This window comes from Primulina eburnea, chromosome 7, assembly GCF_022965805.1.
Source record: "Primulina eburnea isolate SZY01 chromosome 7, ASM2296580v1, whole genome shotgun sequence".
Classification (NCBI taxonomy): domain Eukaryota; kingdom Viridiplantae; phylum Streptophyta; class Magnoliopsida; order Lamiales; family Gesneriaceae; genus Primulina; species Primulina eburnea.
Genome location: NC_133107.1, coordinates 11,632,705 through 11,646,952, shown reverse-complemented (window position 1 = coordinate 11,646,952; position 14,248 = coordinate 11,632,705). Strand labels below are relative to the sequence as shown.

The 14,248-nt window shown below is 35.8% G+C and overlaps 2 protein-coding genes across 3 annotated transcripts; one reads left to right on the top strand and one right to left on the bottom strand.

Annotated features, from left to right (window-relative positions):
- The first annotated feature begins 2,102 nt into the window (after positions 1-2,102).
- On the top strand, positions 2,103-4,326 carry LOC140837236 (uncharacterized). 2 transcript variants are annotated; one of them, XM_073203317.1, is made up of 2 exons: positions 2,103-2,254; positions 3,181-4,326. In XM_073203317.1, the coding sequence occupies exon 2, from the start codon at positions 3,195-3,197 to the stop codon at positions 4,134-4,136; it is 942 nt and encodes a 313-aa protein (XP_073059418.1). In that variant the 5' UTR covers positions 2,103-2,254; positions 3,181-3,194; the 3' UTR covers positions 4,137-4,326. The 2 variants fall into 2 exon arrangements, with proteins under 2 accessions (XP_073059418.1, XP_073059417.1); XM_073203316.1 differs by having other exon boundaries at positions 2,112-2,254; positions 3,148-4,326.
- Positions 4,327-8,055: 3,729 nt separating this feature from the next.
- On the bottom strand, positions 8,056-12,535 carry LOC140837235 (ATP synthase subunit beta, mitochondrial). The gene is made up of 9 exons (XM_073203315.1): positions 12,006-12,535; positions 11,540-11,615; positions 11,347-11,435; positions 11,095-11,212; positions 10,906-11,009; positions 10,661-10,819; positions 10,343-10,567; positions 9,942-10,253; positions 8,056-8,466 (listed from the first exon to the last, which is right to left on the bottom strand). Exons 1-9 carry the CDS (start codon positions 12,471-12,473, stop codon positions 8,353-8,355), a joined length of 1,665 nt encoding a protein of 554 aa, XP_073059416.1. The 5' UTR covers positions 12,474-12,535; the 3' UTR covers positions 8,056-8,352.
- Between the last annotated feature and the right edge of the window lie 1,713 nt (positions 12,536-14,248).

The window sequence follows — 14,248 nt, the reverse complement described above, 5'->3', positions numbered from 1 at the left end:
CTCGTGTGATTTCTCTCCACGGCTGCTCCTCCCCTTTTCTGACCTAGCGATCGCGCTTTTATACCTATTCTGGCTGCGGCGCGCGCGCGGTGGCGAATGAAATGGCGCGGTGGCGCGCGAGTTGCTGTGTCTGGCCGTGCTTGTGCACGCGCGGCTGCGCGTGATCTCGCGCTGTGGCGCGCGATCTACTGTGTTTGGCCCATGCGTGTGTGCGCGCGGATGCGCGAGAGTTGGCGCGACCGCGCGTTCCTCTCTGGTCATGCTCCATTATGGGTGTATGCGCGCCTGCGCGTGAAATGGCGCGGCCGCGCCCACACATCTGTCCGGTGATGTACTCGTGGTCGTGCGCTTCTTGGCTTCGTGTTCGCTATTTTCTCCATTCCTGAAATGACAACATAAACAAAACAAAAACGCATAATTCTATTCGAAACAAACATAATTCAAAATGGATTTAAATGTAAATTAAGTGCAAATCCTGCACTTATCATGACAATTCAGCTGTTTTTTTTATGGCTTAAAATAACAAAAGTGGTAGTCGAAGTAAGCATATCGACATTAAATATTTAGCCATAATAGAACATGTTAAAGATAATAAATTAGTTATCGAGTACATTAGTACTAAATTGATGATTGCAAATCCTTTGAATAAAGACATGCCATCATTAATATTTAATGATCATACAGAAAAAGTGGGAGTTGGTTCCTTTATATAATTTTATTGTAAGAACAAATTAATGAAATTATGATGTGATATTTTCTCATATTTGTTGTGCACACATTCATTGATTCGAGAAATATCAATAAAATTGGACCTCAAATAAACACAAGGTTTATTCATTCTGTTATACAGATTTGAGATACATAATGCATTTTAATACATGGAAGATGATACTCGTTTTAAGATGACCTATCACCATGATTCATGTATTTTGTTTTCTCCTATGGAAAATGAGATTTGAGATAAGTGGGAGAATGTAAGAAAAATTGGCACATATCAATTCAAAAATAGAAGAATAAACGTGTAGGAAATGACGACGGCCATTGATACATCTTTTGACAAAATATGCGTACGCAACCTCAACTTTAGAACTTCTTTTGACAATAAGGCTCCTGCAATCACTCTTTGATGGTATGAGAGGCCTATAAATACTGGTGATTGAGGTCCCTTAGTACACACCTCATAAGAACAAAATACAACATCTACAGAGAGTGTTGGAATGCTTAGAAGGCTTCAATCGGAGGAAAAACAGAGAACTTACAAATTATTCAATGGCCAGAGGTAATGCTTGATCTGTTTTCGCATATTATTTATCACGTTTATAAATGTGTAGAAATATGAATTTTTAATGCTTGATCTGTTTCGCATATTATTTATCACATTTATAAATGTGTAGAAATATGAATTTTTAGAAAAATTCTAACATTGGAAACCACCATAACTTTCCATGGGACTCAGACTAGCTGCAGAAGTGGTAGTAGGAGCATAGCACTGGGAAAAGATGGCTTAGTTCGATGATGGGTGTGTGGGCAAGGGCCCCAACCCCCATACGCAGTGGTTGAGATTCAAACCTCATGGTGGAAAAAAAAAAATTAAAAAAAAATAAAATTGGGGGCCAGAAAAATTCTGGCCCTTGGATGTACCCCTGCAGGCACTGCCTGCAGGGGTAGGATGAAATAATCCGGAAAAGATTGAATCGATTCAGCTCAACCTAAATCATTTCTTTCTGAGAAGCAGCTTAACCTTTTTCTTTTTAGCATAAATTTAAGAGACATGAGTCATTATTTCTCTAGTTTTAAGTTCAATTATCGAAAATGTAGTGAGTCGCCCATCGAGAGATCTCGGGTAATAGAGAGACCATATAATAATTAATGAGAATAATTATTTAAATATGTTATTTTTAATCTATTTAAAGATATATGATTTTTTGGATTAAATATTGCAACTTAATGATAAATAATACAAATTTTTTAAAAAAATTCGTTAGAATAAATAAATTCTTTAGTTAGAATATATAAATAAATTCTTAAATAATTAATTAATATAATAGAAGAAAATTTTACGCGTCTTTTTGCGTGTGGAGAACGTTTTCCTGACGTTGAAAACGCGTCTTTTACCGTTTCCTCTATAGGTACAGGAGACTACGCACTGTTTGAATCGCTCTTGCGGAAGAATCTGGAGAGGAGCTGAAACTCGCAAAATCTCAGTGACAACATAATCCTACTCCTTCTCTTTCAACTCAGATCTGTTGATCAGGTATGGATTCTTGAATAGTTTCGTGCTGAATTTCGATTATTGTTGCGATTATTTTTGGTTAACTTTTGAGTTTTGTGGGCTCTGTTTCAAGATTTGGATGCATATCCCTTCGACATGTTTTTTGAATGCTCGATCTATGTTTTTTCGTCCTTTGGAGCGTCGAAATCACATGCTTTTGGTGCGAAATCACAGTGTTGATGGTTTTGCGTAGGTTGACTTTTTAAACGTTTTGTTTATGCGGAGATTTGGGATTTTTTGTATAGGGTTTTTACATACTTCACTAGATTTCAATTGGTCTTTTGTTCAGAAAAATTTTGGATTTTGTAGTTTGTGTTATTGGCCACTGGGAACCTTTAGTCCTGACCACCTCATGTTGTGTTCTTGTGGAGGAACGACCCCCTATTAGGGAGAATACATGTAAAATTTGTAGATTTTCTTATATGGCGGCGTGTGCCTAATTCTCACCGACTGGTTTGGCCCGAGAGGTGGAGACTCTTCTAGTGTTAAGTTTCTGTTTATTGTTTTTAATGAAACAGGGTGGAGATAAAGGCGACTCGAGCTTTTATCTTATCTTGAGCTTTCGTGAATCCACTTCTTGCCAGTGGATTTTTGTGGTATTTGTAGTTGAAATTTTTTTTGGTGATGGAATCATTTTGACTTCTCTATGCAACTTAGGCGAATTTGCCTACATTTTGTGTCAAAATGGCCAAAACAGTTTGTTCAGGATTCTTTTGAGGCTAATCCTATTGATAGAAATTGGCTGACTGGTATCATGTTTGCATCATTGGTTTGTTGTTTACGTTGTTGGTTATGCATCATGGTTTTTGTGCTTGATGGTTTCACATTTTTTTTGGTGGCAGAAGAACTAACATTTTTCCCTTCTCTTTTTTGAGATGGCTTTCCGGTCATCATCATACCAAATGCAGGTAGAGTTGTGTTTATGGATGCCAAGAAATTTATGCAGTTGCTTGAGGAGAAACAAAAGAGAGTATTGGCCAAGAAAGAAGCCCCTCTGAAATGGGAACAGAAACTTGAAGCTGCTGCTGCAACACGTAGAGCTGATACTGAAGTGAGAGAAAGGAAATCAAGAGTTTCCAAGCACAAAAGGAGATCAGTTTCAATCTCAGATAGTGATAGTGATTCTGATTCTGATAGTCAGAGCCATGAACGAAGGAGAAAGAGAACCAAGAAATACCACAAGAGGCAAAAGAAGCACAGCCATTATGACTCTGGTGACCATGAAAAGAGGAAGGACAAGAGACGGAAGCTAAAGAGACGATCTTCTGGTTCGGATGATAGCAGTGATGAATATGAGAGTGATTCAGAAGAGGATAGGAAGAAGACACACCATAAGAGACAGAGGTATGTTTCAAGCACCGAATATGGTGCTTCGGACCCTTCTAGTGATGAAGATGATAATCCTGTTGGAAAAAGGAGCCATTCCCGGCATCACAAACATCATCGAAGAACAAATTCGAGCCTTACAGATTTTTTGACTGATGATGATGATGTCCAGAAAAGTATCCATGCGAAGAACAATAAGCAGCACAAACGATCACACTTCTCCAAACATCAACTGTCTCATAGCCATGAGTACTCGTCAGACTCCGATGAACACAGACATGGCAGAAGAAGCAGATCTTTGGATAAATCATGCGATGATGATAATGATGATGGAAAAAGTAGAATAGAGAAGAAAAAGAACTGCAGTCGTCGACACAATCACCACCACCGGAATGGGAATAGCCACTCGGACAAATTGCCACCAGAGAATATTGTGGCATCACCGCAGTTAAATCTAAATGGCAAACATCTTGGAAATGGTTCTGGAGAGGCTGATGATCTGAATGGCCATGCGAATACTTGTCCACACAGCAGTTAAAATCATTAGGCTGTCAGATTTCCTTGGCTTTTTCTGGTAGGGGGGTATTCTTAAAATTTGACAATGATTGCTCGTTTGTTGGACGGCTGCGACCGCGAGTATATGGAAGAATGTATCTGGAACCATGTTGAACTTCATTTGTGTTTGCTAGTTTTGTGAACATTGTCTATGAAAGCACCAAAATTTCATATTTCAATTTTTGTTATGAAAACATATAAATTGCAGGTGAAAAAAAAATAATTTGAAAAGTTATTGTTTGTCTTAAAAGCTTATTATGATATTTTTTCATACCAAAACCCAGAAGGATGAAATGGATTATCGCCAAGCGCCTGAACTTACTTTTGGAATGAATCAGATTAGAGAACAAGGCTAACTAATTGATTTTTTTAAAACGATTTGATAAGTAGTAAACTTGAAACATTCACAAAATTTATTTTGTAAATTAGTATCATTTTGTTTTAGTAAAATATTCATAAGATTAAATTAAGGGTAAATTGGAGATAAATCTCCAAGCTCAAATATAAATTTATCTTTAATTCCTTACACCCAAAAAAGTTTTTTAAAACTCCTTGAAAGGATAAAAATGACAAAAAAACTCTTGTATGTGTGAATTTTAATGTGTCGTAAATGGTATCAGAACTTAGGTAAAAGTATTTCAAACGGTCTTAAAGCAAACTTATGGTTCAAAATAATAGGTTTTTAGAAATAATACCAGATTCCTCTAAACTTTTCGGAAATCTTAGAGAAATTCAAAAAACAGTACAGAATTATGGCAATATGATGTATTATATACCACAAAATGTGGAGAATATCCTTAAAAACCAGAAAGAAATTTTTGGAACATTAAAGAAGATTCAAACAAGAATTTAAAACTTAGAACAACAACTAAGTTATAGTAAAAAAACTTCAAAAGAAAGGATACCACCATCCTTTGGTACTGAACTCTTGTTACACCAAAGAGGGAGACTAAAGTAATGCCAAAACCTTTAACCGAAGAAAAAAAATTGATTAACCTAATTAAAGTAGTCTTAGAAAAAAATTAATGTGATGACAACTTTAGAAAGAATTAGTCTCGATGATTTCCAAGACCTTGCAAAATCTTTTGCAAATCTCAAGGTTGTAGATATAGATGAACACAACTAAGGGTGAACTACCTACCATAACCTGGTCATATTCTTAGGAACCACCAAGAGAAAGTGTGGGATATCAGAATATAAATATGAAAGAACCCTAACCAAACTTTCATACTGGTGGAGAATCACACCCAGCAGGAACGAGATCAAGGAGAGTTCCCTTGCACCAAACACCTTATGAGAAATCTGCATGAAAAGGCTCTCACGAAGCCTTTCATTTTATCAAGCTAAGGTGGCCAGACACAAATGTTCAAAAATTTATGAAGGATCCTCCAACAGAAGAAACACTCATTTTTTCTTCAATAACTGAAGATGACATCTCTACCAGAAGAGCATGAGCTCTATGGGTATGCCTAAATGGGATGGTGAAAGTCAAGTTTCCATTTAATTTTTATCATAATTTGGTAAATGAATCGTTCTTGTTAAATAATATAACAAGAAAAACAAAAAATTTTGCAAAAAACTTATTTGAAAAGAAAAGAAACCTTCCGTGGAATAGCAAGCTGTCAGAGAACAAAGAAATTCTTCGAAATTTTGTAACATGGCTCATATGAAAATATGGTTAGAAAACATCTGCCTAGAATGCCCGAACCAAAAGGAGCCAGAGTTTGGCAAGGACTTTAGACCCAGATCAGACCGAAAGCATGTGGCAGAAACATAACCAAGTGATGAAGTGCCACACAAAACAATTTTCTCGAGGACAATACAAAAGCAAAAGATTCTCCGACAAAGAAAAGTACACATGCGATCCAACCACTCTATTAGTGGATGATAACCACCACTAAAAGATGAGTCCACTTACTAGTTGAAAGAATGACCGCTCAATTACCCATTAAAGAAAAGCCAGCAGCTAGTGGTTGAAGGGACAGCCACTCACAAGATGTTGTTGGCCACAAATGACAGAAGGATTTACAAGCTTTGAAGTCTGGATTTCAAATCCACTGAGACTTCTATAAATACCAAGACAGAATGAAGATAAAGACATCATTCAACCTCTTCATTTTCTTTCAAAATAAATTGTAATATTTTCTCTTACTAGTTTATTTTTGTTGTAACTCCGGCTACTATAGATAGCTAAGCAAGTTCTTCCTCCTCTACAGGAGGTTATTATGTAATAATAGTTTGTATGTTTGAATAAAAAGACCAAGATTTGTTGCCTCTCTCATGTATTAGTTTCAAATTGAGCTACTTTACTATACACCACGAGGAAAGAAACGAAACAGGGTTGTGCTAGGTGCTGTTTAAAGAATCTGCGTCACAAACCATCTGTTGCTACCGCGTGGTTAGACTGTGAGGAGCAGTCTGTAAAACCCAGTGGTTTCAACCCCGTGTCACTCTGATCAAAGAGGTAAACTGTTCAATTTATTATACGGAAGCATGATAAGACCATTTATATATATATAAAAATTAATAGATCATCTGAAGATGGTATATAGGCTTGAAACCTTGCGTAATTGCGTGACTTTAGGCTATATGCCTTTTAAAAATAGGCTACATACATAAAACATTGTCACTTACCACAATTTGATGATTGATGATATTTTTAGAAATTTTAAAAAATCGGGAAGCTCAAACAAAGGTTTGGAAGAATGTGGAGTAAAGAGAAAGTTGATATTAGAGATGAGAGTTCTTACAAGTTTGCCCTTAAATTAATTGTAACTTCTTGATTTTTTTTAAGATAATGCAATTTATACAAATAATTATATATATGATTTTTTTTTTACTAATTTTAGATTATTCTAATCAACTTGGGCAAAAGCCGATTATAATATAGTTTCATACCAAAAACACAGGAGGAGGAAATGGATTATTCCCAAGAGCTTGTCAACTTAATCTTGAAATGAATAAGATTTAAAACCATTATTAAGTATTAATTTTTAAAACAATTTGACAAGTAGTAAAACATAATTTATTTTGTGTAAATAGTTTCATTTTGTTTTAGTAAAACATTCACAAGATTAGATTAATTCTAATTTCATGAAAAAAAAATTAGAAGATAATGCAATTTATATAAATATCAGTTTAATTTTTTTTTTTTACTAATTTTGGATTACTCTATACTAGGATATCAATTCCGATACGTCGGGTTGAAATATAGTACTATTTAAAAATTGTTTAACCTGAAAATTCAGAACTTGAACCCGATTTTGATATTTTAAATTATTTGAAAATAAAATTTCAAACAAATATTTTATATAATAATAAAAACTCTAATTATAGAAAATTAAGCTATATTTATCTAATCAAATAAATAATTGTTTAAAAAATAAAAAATACGTAAAATAAATATTAAATTATAAAAATTTATGATATAAATATACAATAAATATTTTTTCAAAAATATAAACATAAAAACATAGAAATATTCATTAATTACATACTGAAAAAAATTAAAATTTCCAGGTCAACTCGGATTGACACGTAATCGACCTGAACTAAAATATATTTTGGGTTAGTTATCAGATCCAACCCGACTTGATCCGAAACTCCAAACCTGATTTTTTCGGATCAAATCATGTCGAATCGACATATCAAACCTGATTTTGACACCCCTCTTATTCAACAAGGGCAAAACGAATTTTGTTCTTTGACACGTATAATCAAATTTACATTAATAATAATTTCACTTATAAAAAGAATTAATTTTTAAAATTTTGAATTTTATCAATGAAAGCAATAATTAATTAAAAAATTTGATAAATCAAGAAAACAACATTTGCACTCATTTGGATAAGAAAACTTTTAATTTGAGGTTGCACTAAGCTTTGTCAACAATTTTTCACATGTTGAACTAACCATACGCGATTAATCGGTACTAAATATGAAAAAGATTCACAGCGAACACAAAATTAAGCAAAAAAATACAACGCCATTGCGTCGTGACCTCCTTGTTATGTCAACAAACGAGGGTCGGCTAGGTATTCTCAACGTGACCCGGTTCATATCAAACGGGAACACGGATAAATTCAGAAAATATGGTCCCAAGGGTAAAACAGAAGAATTCTTGATGTTGGCATGCCCAAGAATTAACTTATTTTGGCTAGGGAAGGACAAAAGGAAGCTGTGAAAGGTTAAGATGTATCTTAAGCAGAAGACTCCTTGGCAATCTTCTCTGCCTTGGCTATGACCTCTTCGATTCCTCCAACCATGTAAAAAGATTGTTCTGAAAGATCGTCATATTTTCCGTCCAAGACTCCCTGTTGTAAGCAATAAAACGTGTTATCGTGCCAACTTGTGCCAGTAATAGACGACAGGATAATTCAAATAATGATAGGAAAAGGAAAAAAAAGGCTGTTGGGGTACTGGATATCATATTGATCAGAAAGCTTCGCAAGGGATAAAAAAAATAAAAAAAAAAAACATGGAGGCACATTAGTTAAAGTAAACAAAGATTGCATTTGGATCAAAGACTTTCACTTGACAGATGAATCAAAGGAGTGGAGTTCAAACTACACAAATGACGAAAAATTTCGAACATATTGTAAAAAATGACATAACTTTGTGGATGATGATTGGAAACTCATAAGCAACATACAGTCAGTCAGAACATAATTGTAACAATTCGAAATTTTGAGTTTCAAACCATTCGGTCAAGACAACCCCAGACTGCATTTGAAACAGCTACTTTAAATTTGAGAAACGATTTGAAATTTGGATTTCAAATTACTCTAATTTGAGAGGTTAGAATCATCGTACTATGATAAAACAACTAAAGTTCTTAAGGTTGCATTTAGCTCAATGAATTTGGATTTGATCTATAATTTGAAATTTTGAGTTTCAAATCCTTCGATCAAGCCAACCCCAGACTGCATTTGAAACAGCTACTTTAAATTTGAGAAAACAATTTGAAATTTGGATTTCAAATTACTCTAATTTGAGAGGTTCGAATCATAATACTACGCTAGAACAACTAAAGATCTTAAGGTTGCATTTAGCTCAATGAATTTGGATTTGATTAACAGATTTAAAAGATGGAATTCAAAAAGATTTCAAACGCCTTCAATTTCAGGGAATTTAAAATAAATTAGAATGACTTGAAAAAGTAGTAATCGACTCTAAAATCTTATTTAAATATGAAGTCAATAATTTTGGATTTCAAATCAATCAATCCAAGCAATCCATACAAAATTAGTTTGATCACCACATCCAAAGATACCTTAAAACACAATTAACTCAAATCATAGATTTTTTAAATACTTCCATGCAAATGCAGTCCAACCATTTCAGGAGGAATTGACATTCTAGTAAATGAATAAGAAACTGAAGCTCGTTCAAGAAACCAGTTCACTTCAGAAATAATAAAAAATTTCAAATCCTCAAAACAAAGCACTCGTCTAGGCACATCCCGCACAATAGTCAGCATTTGAAATCAAATTCTTCAAGTCCGTTATCTGAATTGATTGTGTTTGTTTGGGTGTTTTTGAACTCCATATATTTAAGCAAAATAATATATCTGGGTGATGCATAATAATGGATTTTCAAATCCTTCCCAAATGAGACCATTAGAAATCCATCTCTCATTTCCTTGCTCAACTCCAAATTCTCATATTAGAATGCAACCTTAGTGATATCATGTACGCGTGTAGTAATATAGGCAAGTTCATTGAAAATTGCAAATTAAGCATTCATGAAAACAGTAAATTCCCCAGGATGAGATTCAAATAAAATATACCTGGAAGCTGGTGACGCTCTCTTTCAACTCTACATACTTTCCAGGGGCACCCGTGAAAACTTCTGCAACATGGAAAGGCTGGCTCAAGAACCGTTGAATTTTACGAGCACGTGCAACAGTCAATTTGTCATCTTCACTAAGCTCATCCATTCCAAGAATGGCAATAATATCTTGAAGATTCTTGTAGTTTTGGAGGACTTTCTGTACACCTCGAGCTGTGTTGTAGTGATCCTCTCCCAGAATGTGTGGGGAAAGCATACGAGATGTTGAGTCCAGAGGATCGACGGCAGGATAGATACCAAGCTCAGAAATCTAATCGAAACAGTAACAAGAATTGCAATATTAAAAAAATGAATTGTTATATTCTGCTTCTTTGAGGAAATTCAAGAAACTCCATATACCTGTCGAGATAACACAGTTGTGGCATCCAAGTGAGCAAAGGTGGTTGCAGGTGCTGGATCCGTCAAGTCATCAGCTGGCACATAAATGGCTTGGACAGATGTAATGGAACCTTTCTTAGTAGTAGTAATGCGTTCTTGAAGGCCTCCAAGATCGGTAGCCAACGTAGGTTGATATCCGACGGCAGATGGGATACGCCCAAGCAAAGCAGACACTTCTGAGTTGGCCTGAAAGGGTTTATAACGGTACATATTACCATATGGGACATATGCCACAAACGCAAAGAACTTTTCAAGAATGATCATATGCACCAAACTCACCTGAGTAAAACGGAAGATATTGTCAATAAAGAGGAGCACATCTTGTCCTTCTGCATCTCGGAAATGTTCAGCCACTGTAAGTCCAGTAAGTCCCACACGAGCACGAGCGCCAGGCGGTTCATTCATTTGACCATAGACAAGGGCACACTTGCTCTCAGACTGAGAATTCAGTATACAAAAGAAGAATAAGAAAAAAGGCATGATCAAATTTGATAAAACAATTATGAAACTTGATTCATGCAGACCTGCTTGTCACCTAGCTTAATAACACCACTCTCAATCATTTCCCTGTACAAATCATTGCCCTCTCGAGTACGTTCTCCTACACCAGCAAAGACAGAGAAACCACCTGGCAAAGAAAATAATAGACAGTCAGACATGCCCGAGAAACAACAGCTAATTAGCATATAAATTCATCAAACAAGGGAACGAACCATGAGCTTTTGCAACATTATTAATCAGTTCCATGATAAGCACGGTTTTTCCTACACCAGCACCGCCAAATAAACCAATTTTGCCTCCTCTTTGGTAAGGTGCAAGAAGGTCGACGACCTGGGATAAAAAACACAGCATAGTTTTGCATCATGATCAAAACTCCAATGTTTGACAAGTACACCATGGTAAATAACATCAATTAAAACATAAGTAATCAAACAAAGTTGGCCTGATTAGAGTTCAGAAAGCACCTTGATACCAGTGACGAGAATTTGTTGCTCTGTTGCTTGCTCCACGAAGGAAGGAGCTTCACGGTGAATTGGTAAAAAGTGTTCAGTGTCTGCAACAAAGATCACTCGTTATAAAAGGTGCAACTTTACTTTACCCAAATACATAACAAAACAAAAACATAAACAAAAACAAAAAGAGGATAAATTCACTTACTAATATCGCCTCTGTGATCAATCGGCTCTCCGATGACGTTAATGATGCGTCCAAGGGTAGCTCTACCGACAGGCACCTATGAACGAATGACGTTAGTGAAAACAAATTGCCCCCAATACATCTCATGAAGAACTAATCATACACAACGCTCTAATTGCATATAAAGACACCTCAAGTCCACGTTTGATCGTCTGCAAAATGCAGGAAGGAAAAATAGGTCTTGCCACGCCAAACAAAGAACTCAAATCCAATCAATTTCATACTAGGAAATAGGAATGAACCAAAACACTGATCGATCTAGCTCAAACCACGCTCAAATCATGTCAAAATTAAGTTCCACTCCAAGAACTCAAATGCTTCCAAAGAAATTAAAAATCAACCATGGTTGAACCCCAAAAGATAAAGAATCAACAACAATTCCATCTAAAAAATCAGTCAATAAAAAGGACAAGTATTTGTGTCTCACGGTAATGGGGGATCCAGTGTTGAGGACACGCTGGCCTCGGACCAACCCTTCAGTTCCATCCATAGCAATACACCTCACCACATTCTCACCCAAGTGCTGCGCCACCTCCAAAACAAGCCTTATCTGATTATCCAGCACCTCCAAAGCCGTCAAAATCGGGGGTAAACCCTCGTCAAATCTCACATCGACGACGGCTCCGATGACCTGGCACACCTTCCCGATAGCGCCCTGGCCAGTGAACTCATCGGTGATTTTCCCCGATAGCCCACCCGCGGACGGGGAAGGGGCGGAGGGGGTGGCAGCCGCGGCGGACGATGTGGCGTAGTGAGCAGCAAAGCGGTGCAGGAAGTGACCGGCGGGCGAGGGACGGTGCAGCGTCCGGGGCTTGGGGGCGGCGAAGAATGGGGATCTAGAGGCGCGAGCGGCGGAGGATCGGAGGATCGAGGCTAACAGCCTCCGAGAAGCCATGGAGGCAGAATCGTTGATGAGAGAGAGAGAGAGAAAAGTGAGCAGAGTAAAATGGTCAAAAACAAGAGGGGTTTGTGAGAGAGTGAAAAGGTTAGAGAGAACACCGAGTGTTAGCGAGTTAAACGACGGCGTTTTACTCATATAATTTGATATTGTTCTTTTAATAAATCACTAAAACTAATTGTACGTATTATATTTTACGGAAAATTGTCATCTAACTATTTTTAAAAATCGTAAAAATAATAGGAAAAATTTGAGATAAATCTTCAAATCAAAGCATAAGTTTTTTATTTACTCTTTGTACTATATAAACTTTGTTTATACCCTGTAACGATGTCAAAAATGTCGAAAATATCTATATTTGTTTTACTGACAAAAAATAGTATCAAATTCGAAGTAAAATTATTTCAAATACACAATAGTATTATTATTGTGTAATTAAATGTTCGAGGAGGTTATTTATCAAAATTATGGATCTGAACATATGTTCGAGATTTAATATTTACAGAACTAATTTCAATAATTTTGAATATTAACAAGAAGATCTAACCGATGTTAGATAACATGCACAAAGAGGAACAAATCAGAATATTAAGTAAACTTAATTCAAAATAAAAAATTATTAGAAATCGTCTCGGATTCATCTAAAATCTCCGGAGATTTTAGAGAGATCCAAAAGACGATACGAACTATGATAATCAGCTATATTATATACCACATAAAATCGAAGAAATCCTTGAAAACAAGAAAAATTCTCGGAACATTAAGGGATATTCAAACAAAAATCCAAACTCTAGAACAACAACCAAGTTCTAGTAAAAAGACATCGGACGAAAGGTTACCGTCATCCTTTGATACTGAACTCTTATTACACCAAAGAGGGAAGACCTTGATAATGCCAAAACCTTTAACCGACGAAGAAAAATGATCGAACTGATTAAAACTGTTTCATAAAAAAATAAGATGACGACAACTATAGAAAGGATTGGTCTAGAAGATCTTCAAGACCTTGCAGAATCTTTTGTGAATCTCACGATCGTAGATTTGAAGAAGATTACAACAGGTGGCGAACCTCCCTCAATAACTTGGTCATCTTCCCATAAACCACCAAATGAAATTGTAAGATCTCATAATGCAAATATGAGAGGACGACCCCAAAAGATTTCCATGTAGGTGAAGAAACACAGCTAACAGAAACAAGGTCAAGGAGAAATCAAATTCTTTTGTACCAAACACCTTATGGGAAGTCTGTTTTAGAACCAATACATTCTTATGAGATTATGCTTAACCTTGATGTGTTGGATTTCAAAAAAAGAGAATATATCATAGATGACTGGACATCGGCTATAAGAATCACACCATGCACACTTGATCTCAACAAGTAAGGATTCATTATGTAACGTACCGTACTTTAAAACTACTCAAAATTTGTGAAAAATAAATTTTTTTCCTTAAATAAGTAATAATCTCTCAAATGAAATACAAGTAAAATGTTTGTCTAAATATTTGAAATTTAAAAGAGCTAGCAACAGGTACTTGTTTAAACAACATGAAGTAATTCAAATAAAATCAGAGTAAATGAATTTAACGTACATAAAAATTCTTGAAAACTTAGAAGGTCCTCGAGTTAGGCCTCCGCACAGTCCGAGCCAACTCACCGGTTCCCGCCTCTCGCCTTCTCGTACTCGTCCTCACCTGCATCGATCAAGTCTAGTGAGTCTAAAGGCTCAACATATAATGCCCAAGAATCAGTACACGTATAACTCATGTATTAT

Coding starts and splice junctions, on each gene's coding strand:
- LOC140837236 (XM_073203317.1), top strand. CDS start 3,195: ATGGATGCCAAGAAATTTATGCAGTTGCTTGAGGAGAAACAAAAGAGA.
- LOC140837235 (XM_073203315.1), bottom strand. CDS start 12,473: ATGGCTTCTCGGAGGCTGTTAGCCTCGATCCTCCGATCCTCCGCCGCT. Junction 11,213..11,346: donor TTCTCGTCACTGGTATCAAG/GTGCTTTCTGAA, acceptor TTTTTATCCCAG/GTCGTCGACCTTCTTGCACC. Junction 10,820..10,905: donor TTAAGCTAGGTGACAAGCAG/GTCTGCATGAAT, acceptor CTGAATTCTCAG/TCTGAGAGCAAGTGTGCCCT.